At 45.0% G+C, this 24,884-nt stretch overlaps 1 protein-coding gene across 1 annotated transcript in view; it reads left to right on the top strand.

Annotated features, from left to right (window-relative positions):
• LOC135546711 (small G protein signaling modulator 2-like) overlaps positions 1-24,884 on the top strand; it is a 137,654-nt gene that overhangs the window by 68,442 nt on the left and 44,328 nt on the right. The window contains 5 exon segments of the mRNA XM_064975345.1: positions 2,932-3,066; positions 7,347-7,471; positions 10,579-10,646; positions 12,063-12,226; positions 24,141-24,267. Of these exon segments, the coding sequence (XP_064831417.1) occupies positions 2,932-3,066; positions 7,347-7,471; positions 10,579-10,646; positions 12,063-12,226; positions 24,141-24,267 (619 nt within the window).

Genomic DNA, 24,884 nt, shown 5'->3' with positions numbered 1-24,884 from the left:
ACCCAACTCCTAAATAGTGCACTACTTTAGACCAGAACCCTATGGCACTCTATTCCCTATATAGTGCACTACTTTAGACCAGAGCCCTATGGCACTCTATTCCCTATATAGTGCACTACTTTAGACCAGAGCCCTATGGCACTCTATTCCCTATATAGTGCACTACTTTAGACCAGGGCCCTATGGAACCCTATTTCTATATAGTGCACTACTTTAGACCAGGGCCATATAGAACCCTATTCTCTATATATAGTGCACTACTTTAGACCAGGCCCCTATAGAACCCAACTCCCTAAATAGTGCACTACTTTAGACCAGAACCCTATGGCACTCTATTCCCTATATAGTGCACTACTTTAAAGAGCCCTATGGCACTCTATTCCCTATATAGTGCACTACTTTAGACCAGAGCCCTATGGCACTCTATTCCCTATATAGTGCACTACTTTAGACCAGGGCCCTATGGAACCCTATTCCCTATATAGTGCACTACTTTACACCAGGGCCCTAAGGAACCCTATTCCCTATCTAGTGCACTACTTTACACCAGGGCCCTAAGGAACCCTATTCCCTATATAGTGCACTACTTTTGACCAGGACCCAAAAGGGGCCAGTCACATTCTGTTAAAGGTCCACAAAGCACACAGTTGCCTGGGTCGCTCCTCTTTTCAGTTCACAGCAAAAAACAAGATGCAACAGACAGTCAAACTGGACCATTTTATCTCCGTTTCTACATTCAAAGACAATCATGGACACTCTTTTACCGACACTTGTGGCTGCTTCGCGTGATGTGTTTTATCTGACATTTTGTCCTTTGTGCCTAACAATTTTAGTGCCATGTTTGTGCTGCTACTATGTTGTCTTGTCGTGTTGAGTTGCTGTCGTGTTGAGTTGCTGTCGTGTTGAGTTGCTGTTGCGTTGAGTTGCTGTCGCGTTGAGTTGCTGTCGTGTTGAGTTGCTGTCGTGTTGAGTTGCTGTCGTGTTGAGTTGCTGTCGTGTTGAGTTGCTGTCGTGTTGAGTTGCTGTCGTGTTGAGTTGCTGTCGTGTTGAGTTGCTGTTGAGTTAAGTTGAATTGCTGTCGTGTTGAGTTGTTGTCGTGTTGAGTTACTGTCATGTTGTATTGTTATAGTGTTGTGTTGTGTTGTTGTGTTGTCTTGTGTTGTTGTGTTGTTGTGTTGTCTTGTGTTGTTGTGTTGTTGTGTTGTCTTGTGTTGGATAGCAAATGGATAGCATACGATCATAGATTCATTTTAGACTACACAAGCTTACAAACAATTACAATGGCAAAGTCACAATAATCACAAGAATGGCTTCAGATCAAAGTCTACTTTGAGACCGAAGGGAGCGGGTCTCCTATCTCGGAGCATCATTAGGTGTAAAAACTTGACTTACCCAGTTGATGCCCTCTTTTTGGAGGCAGGCCACTCAATTTCGTCTCTGCCTTATATTGGCATCGAACATGTCACCCTCCCTAGGAGAAGGGGTGACCTCGACAATTTATTGTTAAAACGAGAGGCTGCCTGGGTCTTTAACTTAAAGACCCTTGCTCTCTTCGGTTTCAACTTAGACAACGTAGACTTTGACATGATTGTGATTATACCCTGATGAAGACAGCTTGGCTGTCGAAACGCAGGATATTACATTTTAGCATCTTTTATTTTTATTTTTATTTTTTTAACCTTTATTTAACCAGGCAAGTCAGTTAAGAACAAATTCTTATTTTCAATGACGGCCTAGGAACAGTGGGTTAACTGCCTGTTCAGGGGCAGAACGACAGATTTTGCACCTTGTCAGCTCGGGGATTTGAACTTGCAGCTCTCCTTTATTTTTAAGTGTTCCACTCCGCTAGTCAGCACCTCGCCTAAATAGGTGTGCGTTTCATTTTCTTCTATGTTGTTGTGTTGCTGCCATGTTTTGTTGCTGTCGTGTTGTCATGTTGTGTTGCTACCATGTTGTGTTGTTGCCATGTTGTGTTGCTACCATGTTGTGTTGTTGCCATGTTGTGTTGTTGCCATGTTGTGTTGTTGCCATGTTGTGTTGTTGCCATGTTGTGTTGTTGTCATATTGTGTTGTTGTCATGTTGTGTTGCTACCATGTTGTTTGTGTTGTTGTCATGTTGTGTTGCTACCACGTTGTGTTGCTGCCATGTTTTGTTGCTGTCATGTTGTGTTGTCATGTTGTGTTGCTACCATGTTGTTGTTGTGTTGTTGTCATGTTGTGTTGTCATGTTGTGTTGCACCATGTTGTTGTTGTGTTGTTGTCATGTTGTGTTGCTACCACGTTGTGTTGTTGCCATGTTGTGTTGTTGCCATTTTGTGTTGCTACCATGCTGAGTTGCCATGTTGTGTTGCTACCATGCTGTGTTGTCATGTGTTGATGCCATGTTGTGTTGTTGCCAAGTTGTGTTGCTACCATGCTGTGTTGTCATGTGTTGTTGCCATGTTGTGTTGTTGCCATGTTGTGTTGCTATCATGCTGTGTTGTCATATGTTGTTGCCATGTTGTGTTGTTGCCATGTTGTGTTGCTGCCATGCTGTGTTGTCATATGTTGTTGCCATGTTGTGTTGCTGCCATGCTGTGTTGTCATGTGTTGCTGCCATGTTGTGTTGTTGCCAAGTTGTGTTGCTACCATGCTGTGTTGTCATGTGTTATTGCCATGTTGTGTTGTCTTAGGTCTCTCTATGTAGTGTTGTGGTGTCTATTTTCTCGTGATGTGTGTTTTGGCCTAACATTTTTATACCCCCATCCCTGCAGTAAGCCGTTAGCCTCTTGCTAGGCCGTCATTGTAAATAAGAATGTGTTGTTAATTGACTTGCCTGGTTAAATAATGGTTAAGTAAAAAAAATGGAGGGACAATCAGTCAGGATCTGAGTCACGTCCTTACACAATCAATAATCAATAACGTAGACCTTTCTCATGGCCTGTTCCCCAGATCCAGAAGAGACAGTCCAGCGTCAGCATGTCCGAGGATAAGTTTGCGGCGTCTGCACGGGAATACGTGGAATCTCTTCACCAGAACTCCCGTACTCACCTGCTCTACGGCAAAAACAACGTCCTGGTCCAACCGGTAAGACTACACAGAGTTTTAATACTGTAACATGTCGTAGTGTTATTGTAGTACTGTACAAATATTTTTAGTACAGCCAAGAAGAGGATCAGCCACCTTTCTGAACTGGCTTCCTTGCTAGGTGTCTTCCTAGGTTCCTGCCTTTCTAGGGAGTTCAAACCCCCTCAGAGCCTGGTTCCTCGCTAGGTGTCTTCCTAGGTTCCTGCCTTTCTAGGGAGTTCAAACCCCCTCAGAGCCTGGTTCCTCGCTAGGTGTCTTCCTAGGTTCCTGCCTTTCTAGGGAGTTCAAACCCCCTCAGAGCCTGGTTCCTCGCTAGGTGTCTTCCTAGGTTCCTGCCTTTCTAGGGAGTTCAAACCCCCTCAGAGCCTGGTTCCTCGCTAGGTGTCTTCCTAGGTTCCTGCCTTTCTAGGGAGTTCAAACCCCCTCAGAGCCTGGTTCCTCGCTAGGTGTCTTCCTAGGTTCCTGCCTTTCTAGGGAGTTCAAACCCCCTCAGAGCCTGGTTCCTCGCTAGGTGTCTTCCTAGGTTCCTGCCTTCTAAGGAGTCCAAACCCCCTCAGAGCCTGGTTCCTCGCTAGGTGTCTTCCTAGGTTCCTGCCTTTCTAGGAGTTGCCCCCTCAGAGCCTGGTTCCTCGCTAGGTGTCTTCCTAGGTTCCTGCCTTCTAAGGAGTTCAAACCCCCTCAGAGCCTGGTTCTCGCTGGTTTCAGGCTGGTGTCTTCCTAGGTTCCTGCCTTCTAAGGAGTTCAAACCCCCTCAGAGCCTGGTTCCTCTCTGTAAAGGTTTCTTCCTAGGTTCCTGCCTTTCTAGGGAGTTCAAACCCCCTCAGAGCCTGGTTCCTCGCTAGGTGTCTTCCTAGGTTCCTGCCTTCTAAGGAGTTCAAACCCCCTCAGAGCCTGGTTCCTCTCTAGGTTTCTTCCTAGGTTCCTAGGAGTTTTTCCTAGCCACTGTGCTTTTCCTTCTGCTTTGCTAGCTCTTTGTGGTTTCAGGCTGGCTGTCTGTAAAGCTCTTTGTGGTTTCAGGCTGGCTGTCTGTAAAGCTCTTTGTGGTTTCAGGCTGGCTGTCTGTAAAGCTCTTTGTGGTTTCAGGCTGGCTGTCTGTAAAGCTCTTTGTGGTTTCAGGCTGGCTGTCTGTAAAGCTCTTTGTGGTTTCAGGCTGGCTGTCTGTAAAGCTCTTTGTGGTTTCAGGCTGGCTGTCTGTAAAGCTCTTTGTGGTTTCAGGCTGGCTGTCTGTAAAGCTCTTTGTGGTTTCAGGCTGGCTGTCTGTAAAGCTCTTTGATGACAGCTGCCGATATAAAAAAAGGGCTTTTATAAAATACATTTGATTGATTAATTAATTGAACTCAGGTGTGGTCAATAAGGCTTTGGGGTAGTTAGAAAATAAACCCTGAGAAAGTTGCTTCCTATATAATCCAGTCCGTTTGTCTGCTCCCCTTAACCATCCAGTCTGTTTGTCTACTTTCTATACAAACAGACTGGATCAGTATCCTTGTGTGATCACGCTCTCCATAGCCGATGTGAGTAAGACCTTGAAACAGGTCAACATTCAAAGGCCGCAGGGCCAGACAGATTACCAGGACGTGTACTGAGAACATGCGCTGACCAACTGGCAAGTGTCTTCACTGACATTTTCAACATCTCCTTGACCGAGTCTGTAATACCAACATGTTTCAAACAGACCACAATAGTCTCTGTGCCCAAGAACACTAAGGTAACCTGCCTAAATGACTACCGACCCGTAGCACTCACATATGTAGCCATGAATTGCTTTGAAAGGCTGGTCATGACTCACATCAACACCATCATCCCAGACACCATCATCCCAGACCTCATCATCCCAGACCTCATCATCCCAGACCTCATCATCCCAGACCTCATCATCCCAGACCTCATCATCCCAGACCTCATCATCCCAGACCTCATCATCCCAGACCTCATCATCCCAGACACCATCATCCCAGACACCATCATCCCAGACACCATCATCCCAGACAATGCCCATTCCCACCTGGACAAGAGGAACACCTATGTAAGAATGCTGTTCATTGACTACAGCTCAGCGTTCAACACCATAGTGCCCACAAAGCTCATCATTAAGCTAAAGCCCCAGGGACTGAACAACTCCCTCTGCAACTGGATCCTGGACTTCCTGACGGGTCGCCTCCAGGTGGTGAGGGTAGGCAACAACACATCCGCCATTGTGACCATCAAGACGGGGCCCCCTCAGGAGTGCTTACTTAGTCCCCTCCTGTACTCCCTGTTGACCCACGACTGTGTGACTGCACACGACTCCAACACCATGTTTAGGTTTGCTGATGACATGACAGTGGCAGGCCTGATCGCCCACGACGATGAGACAGCCTGTAGGGAAGAGGTCAGTGACCTGGCAGTGTGGTGCCGTGACAACAACTTTTCCCTCAACGTCAGCAAGACAAAAGAGCTGATCGTGGACTACAGGAAACTGAGGGTTGAGCCACGCCCCCATCCATAATCGACTGGGCTGTAGTGGAGCGGGTCGAAAGTTTCAAGTTCCTCAGTGTCCCACATCACTAAGGAATGAACATGGTCCACACACACCAACACAGTCTTAAAGAAGGCACAAAAACACATTATTTCCCACCAGGAGGCTGAAAAGGTTTTTGCATGGGTCCTCAGATCCTCAAAACGTTCTACAGCTGCACCATTGAGAGCATCTTGACTGGCTGCATCACCGCTTGGTATGGCAACTGCTTGGCATCCGAACGCAGGTCTCTACAGAGGGTGGTGCGGACCGCTCAGTACATCACTGGGGCTCCCTGCAATCCAGGACCTCTGTACCAGGCGGTGTCAGAGGAAGGTCCGGAATATTGTCAAAGACCCCAACCATCCAAACCATAGACTGTTTACTCTGCTACCGCATGGCAAGCGGTACCGGAGAGCCAAGTCTGGGACCAAAAGGCTCCTGAACAAGCTTCTACCCCAAAGCCATAAGGCTGCTGAACAGTTAATCAAATCATATAGAGAACAGACAATACTCCAGCCCCCTCCCCTGTTTCCAATACTCCAGCCCCCTCCCCTGTTTCCAATACTCCAGCCCCCTCTCCTGTTTTCAATACACCAGCCCCCTCTCCTGTTTTCAATACTCCAGCCCCCTCTCCTGTTTTCAATACTCCAGCCCCCTCTCCTGTTTTCAATACACCAGCCCCCTCTCCTGTTTTCAATACTCCAGCCCCCTCTCCTGTTTCAATACTCCAGCCCCCTCTCCTGTTTTCAATACTCCAGCCCCCTCTCCTGTTTTCAATACACCAGCCCCCTCTCCTGTTTCCAATACTCCAGCCCCCTCTCCTGTTTTCAATACACCAGCCCCCTCTCCTGTTTTCAATACTCCAGCCCCCTCTCCTGTTTTCAATACACCAGCCCCCTCTCCTGTTTTCAATACTCCAGCCCCCTCTCCTGTTTTCAATACACCAGCCCCCTCTCCTGTTTTCAATACTCCAGCCCCCTCTCCTGTTTTCAATACACCAGCCCCCTCTCCTGTTTTCAATACACCAGCCCCCTCTCCTGTTTTCAATACACCAGCCCCCTCTCCTGTTTTCAATACTCCAGCCCCCTCTCCTGTTTTCAATAATCCAGCCCCCTCTCCTGTTTTCAATACTCCAGCCCCCTCTCCTGCTTTCAATACTCCAGCCCCCTCCCATTGTGAGGATAACGACACTGAGCCTTTTTCAACAAAAACAATAAGAGATTGGAGAACACGTTGAGAGGGATCTTAGACCATTCCTCCGTACAGAATCGTTCCAGATCTCTCCAGATCTTTGCTATCCTTCATCTGTTCTTATGGACTGTCCTCTTCAATTCAAAACCACAGGCTTTTCAATGGGAGTTCAAGTCCGGAGACTGAGGTGGCCATTGAAAAATGTTGATTTTTGTAGTCAATTAGCCATTTGTTTACAGATTTTGATTAGTGCTTGGGAGTTTACTTGTAATTGCTAGAAGATCCACTTGAGGCCCATGTGTCAGTCTCCTGGCAGAGGCAACCAGGTTTTTTTGGGGCTAAATTGTCCTGCTACTGGGTAAACTTCATGATGCCCTTGATCTTAACAAGGTCCCCAGGACCTGTAGAAGATAAATAGCCCCATAATATCACAGATCCACCACCATATTCTACCGTAGGTAATGAGGTACTTTTCTACCGACGTTTATCAACAACAAGAGCTCTATTTTCATTGGCACTTTGGGATACCCGGTTAGGGTCAGATGGCATGAAAATAAAGCTCTTTGCCCCCCCCTCCTCCCCTCCCATATAGAAGAAAGAAATAGAGGTGTTGCGGGGGTACCTGTCTCTTCACCAGGCAGGGGACAACCTCACCTTGAAGTGGACCCCTAACCAGCTCATCAACGGCACCCTGGGGGACTGTGACCTGGAGAAGAGGTGGGTACAGATCCGCGAGACATAGAGGTGGGTACAGGCCCGCGAGACAGTAGGTAGGTACAGGCCCGCGAGACAGTAGGTAGGTACAGGCCCGCGAGACAGTAGGTAGGTACAGGCCCGTGAGACAGTAGGTAGGTACAGGCCCGCGAGACAGTAGGTAGGTACAGGCCCGCGAGACATAGAGGTAGGTACAGGCCCGCGAGACAGTAGGTAGGTACAGGCCCGCGAGACATAGAGGTAGGTACAGGCCCGCGAGACAGTAGGTAGGTACAGGCCCGTGAGACAGTAGGTAGGTACAGGCCCGCGAGACATAGAGGTAGGTACAGGCCCGCGAGACATAGAGGTAGGTACAGGCCCGTGAGACAGTAGGTAGGTACAGGCCCGTGAGACATAGAGGTAGGTACAGGCCCGCGAGACATAGAGGTAGGTACAGGCCCGCGAGACATTAGGTAGGTACAGGCCCGCGAGACATAGAGGTAGGTACAGGCCCGCGAGACATAGAGGTAGGTACAGGCCCGCGAGACAGTAGGTAGGTACAGGCCCGCGAGACAGTAGGTAGGTACAGGCCCGCGAGACATAGAGGTAGGTACAGGCCCGCGAGACAGTAGGTAGGTACAGGCCCGCGAGACATAGAGGTAGGTACAGGCCCGCGAGACATTAGGTAGGTACAGGCCCGCGAGACATTAGGTAGGTACAGGCCCGCGAGACAGTAGGTAGGTACAGGCCCGCGAGACATAGAGGTAGGTACAGGCCCGCGAGACATAGAGGTAGGTACAGGCCCGCGAGACATAGAGGTAGGTACAGGGACATAGCCGTGAAGTACCGTAGGAGAAACATATGGCGATGGACGTACGACATGATAACTATACATCTAATAACATGGATATAGAGGAATATAAACTGGGTGGTTGGAGCCCTGTATGCTGATTGGCTAACAGCCATGGTATATCAGACCGTATACCATGGGATATAGAGGAATGTGATGAGGAATAGAACAAAGGACTGTATAAATGTTAACAAACACGTACAGTTTTGGTGGTCACTTAGAAATGTCCTTGTTTTTGAAGGAAAAGCTAATTTGTTGTCCGTTAAAATAACATCAAATTGATCAGAAATACAGTGTAGACATTGTTGATGTTGTAAATAACTATTATAGCTGGAAAAGGCAGATTTTTTAAATGGAATATCTACATAGGCGTACAGAGGCCCATTATCAGAAACCATCATTCCTGTTTTCCAATGGCACGTTGTGTTAGCTAGTCCAAGGTTATCATTTTAAAAGGCTAGTTGATCATTAGCCGGGATGCTGGCCTTCGAGGCAGAGTTCCTCTGTCCAGTCTCAACGTCAACAGTGAAGAGGTGACTCCGGGATGCTGGCCTTCAAGGCAGAGTTCCTCTGTCCAGTGTCTGTGTTCTTTTGCCCATCTTAATCTTTTATTTTTTATTGGCCAGTCTGAGATATGGCTTCTTCTTTGCAACTCTGCCTAGAAGGCCAGCATCTCGGAGTCGCCTCTTCACTGTTGACGTTGAGACTGGACAGAGGAACTCTGCCTAGAAGGCCAGCATCCCGGAGTCGCCTCTTCACTGTTGACGTTGAGACTGGATAGAGGAACTCTGCCTAGAAGGCCAGCATCCCGGAGTCTCCTCTTCACTGTTGACGTTGAGACTGGACAGAGGAACTCTGCCTAGAAGGCCAGCATCCCGGAGTCGCCTCTTCACTGTTGACATTGAGACTGGACAGAGGAACTCTGCCTAGAAAGCATCCCGGAGTCGCCTCTTCACTGTTGACATTGAGACTGGACAGAGGAACTCTGCCTAGAAGGTCAGCATCCCGGAGTCGCCTCTTCACTGTTGACGTTGAGAACTGGACAGAGGAACTCTGCCTTGAAGGCCAACATCCCGGAGTCTCCACTTCACTGTTGACGTTGAGACTGGACAGAGGAACTCTGCCTAGAAGGCCAACATCCCGGAGTCGCCTCTTCACTGTTGACGTTGAGACTGGACAGAGGAACTCTGCCGAGAAGGTCAATATCCCAGTCGTCCTCTTCACTGTTGACGTTGAGACTGGACAGAGGAACTCTGCCGAGAAGGCCAACATCCCGGAGTCGCCTCTTCACTGTTGACGTTGAGACTGGACAGAGGAACTCTACCGAGAAGGCCAACATCCCGGAATCGCTTCTTCACTGTATTTCGGATCAATTTGATGTTAATTTTCATGGACAATTTTTTTTTTTGTTGCTTTTCTTTCAAAAACAAGGACATTTGTAAGTGAACCCCAATTTTTTGAATGGTAGTGTACATAGTAACATAATAACATTTTTTAGGGATACAAGAAGCATGCATCGGGCCTGGCCAGCCAGTGCAGAACCAGCTAGAAGTTCTTCGCCAATCAGAGAGTACATGATCAGCTCATGTTCAGAGTGTGGGGGCGAGAGGGCACCAGCTGATTGGTTGATCGAGATCGATGTCCCCTCAGTTGAGGAGAGTTAGACAAAGTGGCGCCATCCGGACATAAACAAATGTACACACAAACAAGTACAAATGTGAATAAATGTCTTGCAGCACGCTCAGCAGGAGAATTCTCCTTCTACTATATACTAACCCTGGGGGACTGTGACCCAGTCCCAAATCGCACTCTATTCCCTATGTAGTGCACTACTTTTGACCAGAGCCCTCCAAAAGTAGTGCACTATAAAGGCTACCCAGGGTACCATTTGGAAGACGGACCATATTCATATGCTTGCTGTTTGTACATCATTGTGTTTAACCTGTCACCCCCTCAACCCCCTCAACCCCCTAATCTCCCCCAACACACCCTGGATGAAGATCTAACCCATGTCCAAATGTATTGGTTGATTAGTTGGCCTTTTCATAAAATGGCACAATAATTTAATTCCCCTCTCTCTCTCTCTCTCTCTCTCTCTCTCTCTCTCTCTCTCTGTCTCTTCTCTGTGTCTCCCTCTGTCTCTCTGTCTCTCTCTCTGTCTCTCTTCTCTCTTTGTCTCTCTCTCTTCTCTCTCTCCCTTCTCTCTCTGTCTCTGTCTCTCTCCCTCTCTCTGTCTCTCTGTCTCTCTCTCTGTCTCTCTCTCTCTCTCTGTCTCTCTCAGTATCTATTGGGACTATGCGTTGACCGTGCCTTTACGACAGGTTGTGTGCATTCACTGTCACCAGCGACGTAAGTCTACACACCCACACACACACCTAACACACTATTACAGCCTACCTCATTATTTCCCATCAACCCCAGTGTTCTCCAATAATACCAGGGAACCCTGGGAGGTGTCCCCTATGGCACCCTACCCCCTTTATAGTGCACTACTTTGGACCAGGGCCCATAGAGAATAGGCTGCTATTTGACCTGTGCCCATAGAGGATATGGTGCTATTTGCACAGGGCCCATAGAGAATAGGCTGCTATTTGACCAGGGCCCATAGGGAATAGGCTGCTATTTGACCAGGGCCCATAGGGAATAGGTTGCTATTTGACCAGGGCCCATAGAGAATAGGGTGCTATTTGCACAGGGCCCATAGGGAATATGGTGCTATTTGACCAGGGCCCATAGAGAATAGGGTGCTATTTGACCAGGGCCGATAGAGAATAGGCTGCTATTTGACCAGGGCCCATAGAGAATAGGCTGCTATTTGACCAGGGCCCATAGGGAATAGGCTGCTATTTGACCAGGGCCCATAGAGAATAGGCTGCTACTTGACCAGGGCCCATAGAGAATAGGCTGCTATTTGACCAGGGCCCATAGAGAATAGGTTGCTATTTGACCAGGGCCCATAGAGAATAGGCTACTATTTGACCAGGGCCCATAGAGAATAGGCTGCTATTTGACCAGGGCCCATAGAGAATAGGCTGCTATTTGACCAGGGCCCATAGAGAATAGGCTGCTATTTGACCAGGGCCCATAGAGAATAGGCTGCTATATGGTATGCAGTCATGGGAGGCTGTGTGCTTTATGACCGTGTCCCGTTAAGCTATCGATCAGTGGTTTTGATTAAGTATTAATTTATTGTTTGTGGGTATTAAGTCAAGGAGGGTTTAACAGGTTTGGTTGAAGAGCAGGAGGGTAGAAGGGCGGAGGACAGAAGGGCGGAGGGCAGAAGGGAAGAAGGGCGGAGGGCAGGAGGGCGGGAGGACAGAAGGGCGGGAGGACTGAAGAGTGGAGGGCAGGAGGCCAGAAGGGCGGAGGGCAGAAGGGCAGGAGGACAGAAGAGTGGAGGGCAGGAGGACAGAAGGGCGGGAGGGCAGAAGGGCGGGAGGGCAGAAGGGCGGAGGACAGAAGGGCAAAGGGCAGAAGTGCGGGAGGGCAGAAGGGTGGAGGGCAGCGGGACAGAAGGGTGGGAGGGCAGGAGGACAGGAGGACAGAAGGGCAAAGGGCAGAAGTGCGGGAGGGCAGAAGGGTGGAGGGCAGCGGGACAGAAGGGTGGGAGGGCAGGAGGACAGGAGGACAGAAGGGCGGGAGGGCAGACGGGCGGAGGGCAGGAGGATGGAGGATATTGCTGCTCAAGTTTCCTAATTTATCTTATTGACTCTCTCAAATTATTTTTCTCTTTTCCCTTTCTTTTCATATCCCCCCCCCCCCCAGCGGACTGTGGTGGGACTTTGGTTCTGGTTAGTCAGGATGGTATCCAGCACCCCCCACTCCACTTCCCCCCCGGCGGCCACCTCCTGGCCTTCCTGTCCTGCCTGGAGACAGGCCTGCTGCCCCGCGGTCAGCTGGAGCCTCCACTCTGGAGCCAGAGAGGCAAGGTAAGACCTGGTCTCAGAACAGATCTGATACTATAGAGCCTCCACTCTGGAGCCAGAGAGGCAAGGTAAGACCTGGTCTCAGAACAGATCTGATACTATAGAGCCTCCACTCTGGAGCCAGAGAGGCAAGGTAAGACCTGGTCTCAGAACAGATCTGATACTATAGAGCCACCACTCTGGAGCCAGAGAGGCAAGGTAAGACCTGCTCTCAGAACAGATCTGATACTATAGAGCCACCACTCTGGAGCCAGAGAGGCAAGGTAAGACCTGGTCTCAGTTCAGTAGTAAGTGCGTGTTACTAAGACCTGACTCCATAACAGATTTAACAACACCCTGGTCACAGAAAGGTAAAGGGAGGACTTTTATTTATGTTTTATTTCTCCTTTATTTAACCAGGGAGGCCAGTTGAGAACACCTTTATTTAACCAGGGAGGCTAGTTGAGAACACCTTTATTTCACAAGGGAGGCCAGTTGAGAACACCTTTATTTAACCAGGTAGGCTAGTTGAGATCACCTTTATTTAACCAGGTAGGCTAGTTGAGATCACCTTTATTTAACCAGGTAGGCTAGTTGAGAACACCTTTATTTAACCAGGTAGGCTAGTTGAGAACACCTTTATTTAACCAGGTAGGCTAGTTGAGAACACCTTTATTTAACCAGGGAGGCCAGTTGAGATCACCTTTATTTAACCAGGTAGGCTAGTTGAGAACACCTTTATTTAACCAGGGAGGCCAGTTGAGATCACCTTTATTTAACCAGGGAGGCTAGTTGAGAACACCTTTATTTAACCAGGTAGGCTAGTTGAGAACACCTTTATTTAACCAGGGAGGCTAGTTGAGAACACCTTTATTTAACCAGGTAGGCTAGTTGAGATCACCTTTATTTAACCAGGGAGGCTAGTTGAGAACACCTTTATTTAACCAGGGAGGCCAGTTGAGATCACCTTTATTTAACCAGGTAGGCTAGTTGAGAACACCTTTATTTAACCAGGGAGGCTAGTTGAGAACACCTTTATTTAACCAGGGAGGCCAGTTGAGAACACCTTTATTTAACCAGGGAGGCTAGTTGAGAACACCTTTATTTAACCAGGGAGGCCAGTTGAGAACACCTTTATTTAACCAGGGAGGCTAGTTGAGAACACCTTTATTTAACCAGGGAGGCTAGTTGAGAACACCTTTATTTTCACAAGGGAGGCCAGTTGAGAATACCTTTATTTAACCAGGTAGGCTAGTTGAGAACACCTGTATTTAACCAGGGAGGCTAGTTGAGAACACCTTTATTTAACCAGGGAGGCCAGTTGAGATCACCTTTATTTAACCAGGGAGGCTAGTTGAGAACACCTTTATTTAACCAGGTAGGCTAGTTGAGAACACCTTTATTTAACCAGGGAGGCTAGTTGAGAACACCTTTATTTAACCAGGTAGGCTAGTTGAGATCACCTTTATTTAACCAGGGAGGCTAGTTGAGAACACCTTTATTTAACCAGGGAGGCCAGTTGAGATCACCTTTATTTAACCAGGTAGGCTAGTTGAGAACACCTTTATTTAACCAGGTAGGCTAGTTGAGAACACCTTTATTTAACCAGGGAGGCTAGTTGAGAACACCTTTATTTAACCAGGGAGGCTAGTTGAGAACACCTTTATTTAACCAGGGAGGCTAGTTGAGAACACCTTTATTTAACCAGGGAGGCTAGTTGAGAACACCTTTATTTAACCAGGGAGGCTAGTTGAGAACACCTTTATTTAACCAGGGAGGCTAGTTGAGAACACCTTTATTTAACCAGGTAGGCTAGTTGAGAACACCTTTATTTAACCAGGGAGGCTAGTTGAGAACACCTTTATTTAACCAGGGAGGCTAGTTGAGAACACCTTTATTTAACCAGGGAGGCTAGTTGAGAACACCTTTATTTAACCAGGGAGGCTAGTTGAGAACACCTTTATTTAACCAGGGAGGCTAGTTGAGAACACCTTTATTTAACCAGGTAGGCTAGTTGAGAACACCTTTATTTAACCAGGGAGGCCAGTTGAGAACACCTTTATTTAACCAGGTAGGCTAGTTGAGAACACCTTTATTTCACAAGGGAGGCCAGTTGAGAACACCTTTATTTAACCAGGTAGGCTAGTTGTGATCACCTTTATTTAACCAAGTAGGCTAGTTGTGATCACCTTTATTTAACCAGGTAGGCTAGTTGTGATCACCTTTATTTAACCAGGTAGGCCAGTTGAGATCACCTTTATTTAACCAGGGAGGCCAGTTGAGATCACCTTTATTTAACCAGGGAGTGGTGTGTATTGATCAGTATGTAGTGGTGTGTATTGATCAGTATGTAGTGGTATGTAGTGGTGTGTATTGATCAGTATGTAGTGGTGTGTATTGGTCAGTATGTAGTGGTGTGTATTGATCAGTATGTAGTGGTGTGTATTGATCAGTATGTAGTGGTGTGTATTGATCAGTATGTAGTGGTGTGTATTGATCAGTATGTAGTGGTGTGTAGTGGTGTGTATTGATCAGTATGTAGTGGTGTGTATTAATCAGTATGTAGTGGTGTGTATTGATCAGTATGTAGTGGTGTGTATTGATCAGTATGTAGTGGTGTGTAGTGGTGTGTATTGATCAGTATGTAGTGGTGTGTATTGGTCAGTATGTAGTGGTGTGTATTGATCAGTATGTAGTGGTGTGTATTGATCAGTATGTAGTGGTGTGTATTGATCAGTATGTAGTGGTGTGTATTGATCAGTATGTAGTGGTGTGTATTGGTCAGTATGTAGTGGTGTGTATTGGTCAGTATGTAGTGGTGTGTATTGGTCAGTATGTAGTGGTGTGTATTGATCAGTATGTAGTGGTGTGTATTGGTCAGTATGTAGTGGTGTGTATTGATCAGTATGTAGTGGTGTGTATTGGTCAGTATGTAGTGGTGTGTATTGATCAGTATGTAGTGGTGTGTATTGGTCAGTATGTAGTGGTGTGTATTGATCAGTATGTAGTGGTGTGTATTGATCAGTATGTAGTGGTGTGTATTGATCAGTATGTAGTGGTGTGTAGTGGTGTGTATTGATCAGTATGTAGTGGTGTGTATTGGTCAGTATGTAGTGGTGTGTATTGGTCAGTATGTAGTGGTGTGTATTGATCAGTATGTAGTGGTGTGTATTGATCAGTATGTAGTGGTGTGTATTGGTCAGTATGTAGTGGTGTGTATTGATCAGTATGTAGTGGTGTGTATTGATCAGTATGTAGTGGTGTGTATTGGTCAGTATGTAGTGGTGTGTATTGGTCAGTATGTAGTGGTGTGTATTGGTCAGTATGTAGTGGTGTGTATTGATCAGTATGTAGTGGTGTGTAGTGGTGTGTATTGATCAGTATGTAGTGGTGTGTATTGATCAGTATGTAGTGGTGTGTATTGATCAGTATGTAGTGGTGTGTATTGATCAGTATCTAGTGGTGTGTATTGATCAGTATGTAGTGGTGTGTATTGATCAGTATGTAGTGGTGTGTATTGATCAGTATGTAGTGGTGTGTATTGATCAGTATGTAGTGGTGTGTATTGATCAGTATCTAGTGGTGTGTATTGATCAGTATGTAGTGGTGTGTATTGATCAGTATGTAGTGGTGTGTATTGATCAGTATGTAGTGGTGTGTATTGATCAGTATGTAGTGGTGTGTATTGATCAGTATGTAGTGGTGTGTATTGATCAGTATGTAGTGGTATGTAGTGGTCAGTATGTAGTGGTGTGTATTGGTCAGTATGTAGTGGTGTGTATTGATCAGTATGTAGTGGTGTGTATTGGTCAGTATGTAGTGGTGTGTATTGATCAGTATGTAGTGGTGTGTATTGATCAGTATGTAGTGGTGTGTATTGGTCAGTATGTAGTGGTGTGTATTGGTCAGTATGTAGTGGTGTGTATTGATCAGTATGTAGTGGTGTGTATTGATCAGTATGTAGTGGTGTGTATTGATCAGTATGTAGTGGTGTGTAGTGGTGTGTATTGATCAGTATGTAGTGGTGTGTATTGATCAGTATGTAGTGGTGTGTATTGATCAGTATGTAGTGGTGTGTATTGATCAGTATCTAGTGGTGTGTATTGATCAGTATGTAGTGGTGTGTATTGATCAGTATGTAGTGGTGTGTATTGATCAGTATGTAGTGGTGTGTATTGATCAGTATGTAGTGGTGTGTATTGATCAGTATCTAGTGGTGTGTATTGATCAGTATGTAGTGGTGTGTATTGATCAGTATGTAGTGGTGTGTATTGATCAGTATGTAGTGGTGTGTATTGATCAGTATGTAGTGGTGTGTATTGATCAGTATGTAGTGGTGTGTATTGATCAGTATGTAGTGGTATGTAGTGGTCAGTATGTAGTGGTGTGTATTGGTCAGTATGTAGTGGTGTGTATTGATCAGTATGTAGTGGTGTGTATTGATCAGTATGTAGTGGTGTGTATTGATCAGTATGTAGTGGTGTGTACTGATCAGTATGTAGTGGTGTGTAGTGATCAGTATGTAGTGGTGTGTAGTGATCAGTATGTAGTGGTGTGTAGTGGTGTGTATTGATCAGTATGTAGTGGTGTGTATTGATCAGTATGTAGTGGTGTGTATTGATCAGTATGTAGTGGTGTGTATTGATCAGTATCTAGTGGTGTGTATTGATCAGTATGTAGTGGTGTGTATTGATCAGTATGTAGTGGTGTGTATTGGTCAGTATGTAGTGGTGTGAATTGATCAGTATGTAGTGGTGTGTATTGGTCAGTATGTAGTGGTGTGAATTGATCAGTATGTAGTGGTGTGTATTGGTCAGTATGTAGTGGTGTGTATTGGTCAGTATGTAGTGGTGTGAATTGATCAGTATGTAGTGGTGTGTAGTGGTGTGTATTGGTCAGTATCTAGTGGTCAGTATGTAGTGGTGTGTAGTGGTCAGTATGTAGTGGTGTGTAGTGATCAGTATGTAGTGGTGTGTAGTGGTGTGTATTGATCAGTATGTAGTGGTGTGTATTGATCAGTATCTAGTGGTGTGTATTGATCAGTATGTAGTGGTGTGTATTGGTCAGTATGTAGTGGTGTGTATTGGTCAGTATGTAGTGGTGTGTATTGGTCAGTATGTAGTGGTGTGTAGTGGTGTGTATTGGTCAGTATGTAGTGGTGTGTATTGATCAGTATCTAGTGGTGTGTATTGGTCAGTATGTAGTGGTGTGTATTGGTCAGTATGTAGTGGTGTGTATTGGTCAGTATGTAGTGGTGTGTATTGGTCAGTATGTAGTGGTGTGTATTGGTCAGTATGTAGTGGTGTGTATTGGTCAGTATGTAGTGGTGTGTATTGGTCAGTATGTAGTGGTGTGTAGTGGTGTGTATTGGTCAGTATGTAGTGGTGTGAATTGATCAGTATGTTTTATTTCTCCTTTATTTAACCAGGTAGGCCAGTTGAGAACAAGTTCTCATTTACATCTGCAACCTGGCCAAGATAAAGCAAAGCAGTGTGACAAAAACAACAACACAGAGTTACACATAAACAAACGTACAGTGTGTGCAAATGTAGACGAGTAGGTAGGTAAGGCAATAAATAGGCCATTGAGTTGAAATAATTACAATTGAGCTTTAATACTGGAGTGATGGATGTGCAAATGATGATGTGCAAGTAGAGATACTGGGGTGCAAAAGAGCAAGAGGGTAAGTAATAATATGGGGATGAGGTAGTTGGGTGTTGGCTATTTACAGATGTGACCGTCAAGCAGCTTACTGATCACAGACAGATAAAGCAGAGTTACACATGGAATAAACAAACATACAGTCAATAATACAGTAGAAAAAGTCTATATACAGTGTGTGCAAATGAGGTAAGATAAGGGAGGTAAGGCAATAAATAGGCCATGGTAGCAAAGTAATTACAGTATAGCAATTAAACACTGGAATGGTAGGATGTGCTGAAGATGACTGTGCAATTAGAGATACTGGCGTGCAAAGGAGCAAGATAAATCAAATAAATATTGTATGGGGATGAGGTAGTGGGGGTGCTATTTACAGATTGGCTGTGTTACAGGTACAGTGATCGGTAAGCTGCTCTGACAGCTGATGCTTAAAGTTAGAGAGGGAGATATGACTCCAGCTTCAGTGATTTTTGCAATTCGTTCCAGTCATTGGCAGCAGAGAACTAGAAGGAAAGGCGACCAAAGGAAGTGTTGGCTTTGGGGATGACCAGTGAATTTCCAGCTGTAAAGCAAATGGTATCATGTTTAAATGCCTGGAAGAAGGATTGTGGAAAACGTATGTGCAATAGACAATTTCTTTCTCTTTACTAAACTTTATCAGTATGCAGAATGTTCTAAGGGTCAGGCCAGCTTGGCCTTGTCATTGGCACAATCCTTTTTTGGACTGTTGACAATCTATGCAAGACAGATGGATACCTGCTGGAGCGCGTGCCATGGGTGGGTGATGCTATGGTGACCAGTGAGCTGCGATAAGGCGGGGCTTTACCTAGCAAAGACTTGTAGATGACCTGGAGCCAGTAGGTGTGGTGACGGATATGTAGTGAGGGCCAGCCAACGAGAGCATACAGGTTGCAGTGGTGGGTGGTATATGGGGCTTTGGTGATAAAAACGGATGGCACTGTGATAGACTACATCCGGTTTGCTGAGTAGAGTGTTGGAGGCTATTTTGTAAATGACATCGCCGAAGTCGAGGATTGGTAGTCAGTTTTACGAGGGTATGTTTGGCAGCACGAGTGAAGGAGGCTTTGTTTCAAAATAGGAAGACGATTCTAGATTTAATCTTGGATTGAATATGCTTAATGTGAGTCTGGAAGGAGAGTTTACAGTCTAACCAGACACCTAAGTATTTGTAGTTGTCCACGTTTTCTAAGTCAGAACCGTCCAGAGTAGTGATGCTAGTCGGGCGGGAGGGTGCAGGCAGAAATCTGTTGAAGAGCATGCATTTAGTTTTACTAGGATTTAAAAGCAGTTGGAGGACCACGGAAAGAGAGTTGTATGGCGTTGAAGCTCGTTTGGAGGTTTGTTAACACAGTGTCCCAAGAAGGACCAGATGTATACAGAATGGTGTCGTCTGCGTAGAGGTGGATAAGAAAATCACCAGCAGCAAGAGTCATCATTCATATATACAGAGAAGAGAGTCGGCCCGAGAATTGAACCCTGTGGCACTCCCATAGAGAATGCCAGAGGTCCGGACAACAGGCCCTCCGATTTGACACACTGAACTATATCTGAGAAGTAGTTAGTGAAACAGGTGAGGCAGTCATTAGAGAAACCAAGGCTGTTGAGTCTGCCGATAAGAATACGGTGATGGACAGAGTCGAAAGCCTTGGCCAGGTCGATGAAGACGGCTGCACAGTACTGTCTTTTATTGATGGCGGTTATGATATCGTTTAGGACCTTGATCGTGGCGGAGGTTCACCCGTGACCAGCTCGTAAACCAGATTGCATAGTGGAGAAGGTACGGTGGGATTCAAAATGTTCAGTGATCTGTTTATTAACTTGGCTTTCAAAGATTTTAGAGAGGCAGGGCAGGATGGATATAGGTCTATAACAGTTTGGGTCTAGAGTGTCTCCCCCTTTGAAGAGGGGGATCACCGCAGGAGCTTTCCAATTTTTGGGGATCTCAAACAATACGAAAGAGGTTGAACAGGCAACAATTTTGGCGGGTAATTTTAGAAAGAGAGGGTCCAGATTGTCTAGCCCAGCTGATTTGTAGGGATCCAGATTTTGCAGTTCTTTCAGAACATCAGCTGTCTGGATTTGGGCGAAGGAGAAGTGGGGGGGGGGGGGGTTGGGCAAGTTGCTGCAGGGGGTGCAGGGCTGTTGACAGGGGTAGGGATAGGCAGGTGGAAAGCCAGCCGTAGAAAAATGCTTATTGAAATTTTCCTAACTGAGATGTTGGCCGGGTAGGAGTAGCCAGGTGGCCAGCCGTGAAAAAAGGCTTATTGAAATTATTGATTATTGTAGATTTATCAGTGGTGACAGTTTTTCTTATCCTCAGTGCAGTGGGCAGCTGGGAGGAGGTGCTCTTATTCCCAAAAATTTGAGACACTAAAGTCCATGGAGAATAAGTGCTACAGGAAACAAATTTCTGTTTGAAAAAGCTAGCCATAGCTTTCCTAACTGACTGAGTATATTGGTTCCTGACTTCCCTGAAAAGTTGCATATCACGGGGGCTATTCGATGCCAAAGCAGAACGCCACAGGATGTTTTTGTGCTGGTCAAGGGCAGTCAAGTCTGGGGTGAACCAAGAATATGTTCTTAGTTGTACATTTGTTTAATGGGGCTTATTTAAGATGGAGAGGAAATCACTTTTAAAGAATAACGAGGCATTCTCTACTGACTGGATGAGGTCAATATCCTTCCAGGATACCCGGGCCAGGTCGATTAGAAAGGCCTGCTCGCAGAAGTGTTTTAGGGAGTGTTTGACAGTAACGGACCCATTACGCACGCAGGCAATGAGGCAGTGATCGCTGAGATCCTGGTTGAAGACAGCAGAGGTGTATTTAGAGGGTAGGTTGGTCAGGATGATATCTATGAGGGTGCCCATGGTTACGGATTTAGGGTTGTACCTGGTAGGTTCCTTGATGATTTGTGTGAGATTGAGGGCATCTATCTTAGATTGTAGGATGGCTGGGGTGTTAAGAATGTCCCAGTTTAGCTCGCCTAACAGTACGAACTCTGAAGATAGATGGGGGGCAATCAATTCACATATGGTGTCCAGGGCACCGCTGGAGGCAGAGGGTGGTCTACAGCAAGCGGCAACGGTGAGAAACTTGTTTCTGGAAAGGTGGATTTTTAAAAGTAGAAGCTCGAATTGTTTGGGTACAGACCTGGATAGTAAGACAGCCTACACCTACGACTATAATAATTATAATTTATATATATAATGTAATAATTATAATATAATATATATAATATAATAAACAAGATAATATATATATAATATAAATAATATAATATAATAATTATAATATAATATAGTAGTTAGAATATAATATTTATAATAATTATAATATAATATATATAATATAATAATGATAGTATAATATATATAATATAATAAATATAATATAATAATTATAATATATATAATATAATACACTGCTCAAAAAAATAAAAGGAACACTAAAATAACACATCCTAGATCTGAATGAATGAAATATTCTTATTAAATACTTTACATAGTTGAATGTGCTGACAACAAAATCACACAAAAATTATCAATGGAAATCAAATTTATCAACCCATGGAGGTCTGGATTTGGAGTCACACTCAAAATTAAAGTGTAAAACCACACTACAGGCTGATCCAACTTTGATGTAATGTCCTTAAAACACGTCAAAATGAGTCTCAGTAGTGTGTGTGGCCTCCACATGCCTGTATGACCTCCCTACAACGCCTGGGCATGCTCCTGATGAGGTGGCGGATGGTCTCCTGAGGGATCTCCTCCCAGACCTGGACTAAAACATCCGCCAACTCCTGGACAGTCTGTGGTGCAACGTAGCATTGGTGGATGGAGCGAGACATGATGTCCCAGATGTGCTCAATTGGATCCGGTCTGGGGAACGGGCGGGCCAGTCCATAGCATCAATGCCTTCCTCTTGCAGGAACTGCTGACACACTCCAGCCACATGAGGTCTAGCATTGTCTTGCATTAGGAGGAACCCAGGGCCAACCGCACCAGCATATGGTCTCACAAGGGGTCTGAGGATCTCATCTCGGTACCTAATGGCAGTCAGGCTACCTCTGGCGAGCACATGGAGGGCTTTGCGGCCCCCCAAAGAAATGCCACACCACACCATGACTGACCCACCACCAAACTGGTCATGCTGGAGGATGTTGCAGGCAGCAGAACGTTCTCCACGGTGTCTCCAGACTGTCACATGCTCAGTGTGAACCTGCTTTCATCTGTGAAGAGCACAGGGCACCAGTGGCGAATTTGCCAATCTTGGTGTTCTCTGGCAAATGCCAAATGTCCTGCACGGTGTTGGGCTGTATGCACAACCCCTACCTGTGGACGTCGGGCCCTCATACCACCCTCATGGAGTCTGTTTCTGACCATTTGAGCAGACACATACACATTTGTGGCCTGCTGGAGGTCATTTTGCAGGGCTCTGGCAGTGCTCCTCCTGCTCCTCCTTGCACAAATGCGGAAGTAGCGGTCCTGCTGCTGGGTTGTTGCCCTCCTACGACCTCCTCCACGTCTCCTGATGTACTGACCTGTCTCCTGGTAGCGCCTCCATGCTCTGGACACTACGCTGACAGACACAGCAAACCTTCTTGCCACAGTTCGCATTGATATGCCATCCTGGATGAGCTGCACTACCTGAGCCACTTGTGTGGGTTGTAGACTCAGTCTCATGCTACCACTAGAGTGAAAGCACCGCCAGCATTCAAAAGTGACCAAAACTTCAGCCAGGAAGCATAGGAACTGAGAAGTGGTCTGTGGTTACCACCTGCAGGACCACTCCTTTATTGGGGGTGTCTTGCTAATTGCCTATAATTTCTACCTGTTGTCTATTCCATTTGCACAACAGCATGTGAAATGTATTGTCAATCAGTGTTGCTTCTGTCGTGGAAAATCGGATCAAATACAACGCATTACAGAACTTGTGAAATCAATTCGGCTTTAATAGAAGAGTATAGCAAGCCGGGATGGTCCGCTGAACACACTCCACTTTCCAGAGCCCCGGCTCCAGTATTTATCCACATATTGCATATGAGCCCATCCCAAATGCAAATAAAGTTACATTCCAATCCGTGCATCCCGCTTGTTCAGCAAATAACGCCCATACCTGCTTTTCGTCAGATAATGATGACAAGACCCTTGCTTTGTTCCTGCACTTAGCTAAAAGCATTCTTTTGTTTGTGTTATCTAGGATCAGCAGACTATGTGTCTCCTCAGTTTCTAGCGTCTCTACGTCCTAAAAATATGCGAACTATGTCTATTGGTCATCAGTTAGTCATTTGACTGACCCCCTCCTTTGTAAATCCCTCTGGCCTTGGTATGTCCAGCTATTCTGTCACCTTATGCATTTGTCTATGTGTTATATTTGCTCCCACACTTCCTAAGTGGACAGTTTGATTTCACAGAAGTGTGATTGACTTGGAGTTACATTGTGTTGTTTAAGTGTTCCCTTTATTTTTTTGAGCAGTGTATATATATAATATAATAATGATAATATAATAATGATAATATAATTTATATAATATAATAATTATAATATATATAATATAATAATTATAATATATATAGCATAATAATTATAATATATATAACATAATAATTATAATAATATATACATAATATAATAATTATAATATATACATAACATTAATTATAATATATATATATATATAATATAATAATTATAATATATACATAATATAATAATTATAATATATACATAATATAATAATTATAATACAATAATTAAATATATATAACATAATAATTATAATATAACATAATAATTATAATATATATATATAATATCATAATTATAATTTAATATAATAGTTATAATATATACATAACATTAATTATAATTTAATATAATTATTATAATATATAAATAACATAATGATTTTAATATAACATAATAATTATAATTTAACATAATAATTATAATATACATAATATAATAATTATAATATATAATATGTGTCATTTCGCAGACACTTATCCAAAGTGACTTACAGCCATGCCGCATATGTTTTACGTACGGGTGGTCCCGGGAATCGAACCCACTACACCGGCATTACAAGCACCATGCTCTACCAACTGAGCCACACAGCAAAACCATAAATACAGTGATCTAGTATACATAAACTATAAATCGTTGCCAACTCCTGCGACAGTGTATAATGTGTATGTATGTGTGTGTGTGTGTGTGTGTGTGTGTGTGTGTGTGTGTGTGTATGTATATTCTAGGGTAAGGTGTTTCCTAAGGTAAGGAAGAGGACCAGCACAGTCAGGCTGGTAGATCAGGAGGGAGAGGAGCAGACAGCAGCTGACTATGTGTTCCGTATCGTCTATCCTGGACACCACCACGACTCCAGTGAGTTTCCCCCTTCCAATACACACACACACACACACACACACACACACACACACACACACACACACACACACACACACACACACACACACACACACACACACACACACACACACACACACACACACACACACAGTAGAGACTGTAAGCTATAGAGCCTGTAAGCTGTAGAGACTCTAAACTGTAGAGACTGTAAGCTGTAGAGACTGTAAGCTGTAGAGGCTGTAAGCTGTAGAGGCTGTAAGCTGTAGAGGCTGTAAGCTGTAGAGGCTGTAAGCTGTAGAGGCTGTAAGCTGTAGAGACTGTAAGCTGTAGAGACTGTAAGCTGTAGAGACTGTAAGCTGTAGAGACTGTAAGCAGTGACCATAAACTACCACCACACCACCAGGCCTATAGATGGCGCTGTGTAATATGTTTAACTGTGTGATCTGTGTGTATTATTACCTGGTTATATAGCAGTGACCATAAACTACCACCACACCACCAGGCCTATAGATGGCGCTGTGTAATATGTTTAACTGTGTTATCTGTGTGTATTATTACCTGGTTATATAGCAGTGACCATAAACTACCACCACACCACCAGGCCTATAGATGGCGCTGTGTAATATGTTTAA

The sequence above is a fragment of the Oncorhynchus masou genome, chromosome 9 (assembly GCF_036934945.1).
Source record: "Oncorhynchus masou masou isolate Uvic2021 chromosome 9, UVic_Omas_1.1, whole genome shotgun sequence".
Taxonomy (NCBI): Eukaryota; Metazoa; Chordata; class Actinopteri; order Salmoniformes; family Salmonidae; genus Oncorhynchus; species Oncorhynchus masou.
This window is presented reverse-complemented; position numbering and strand designations above follow the sequence as displayed.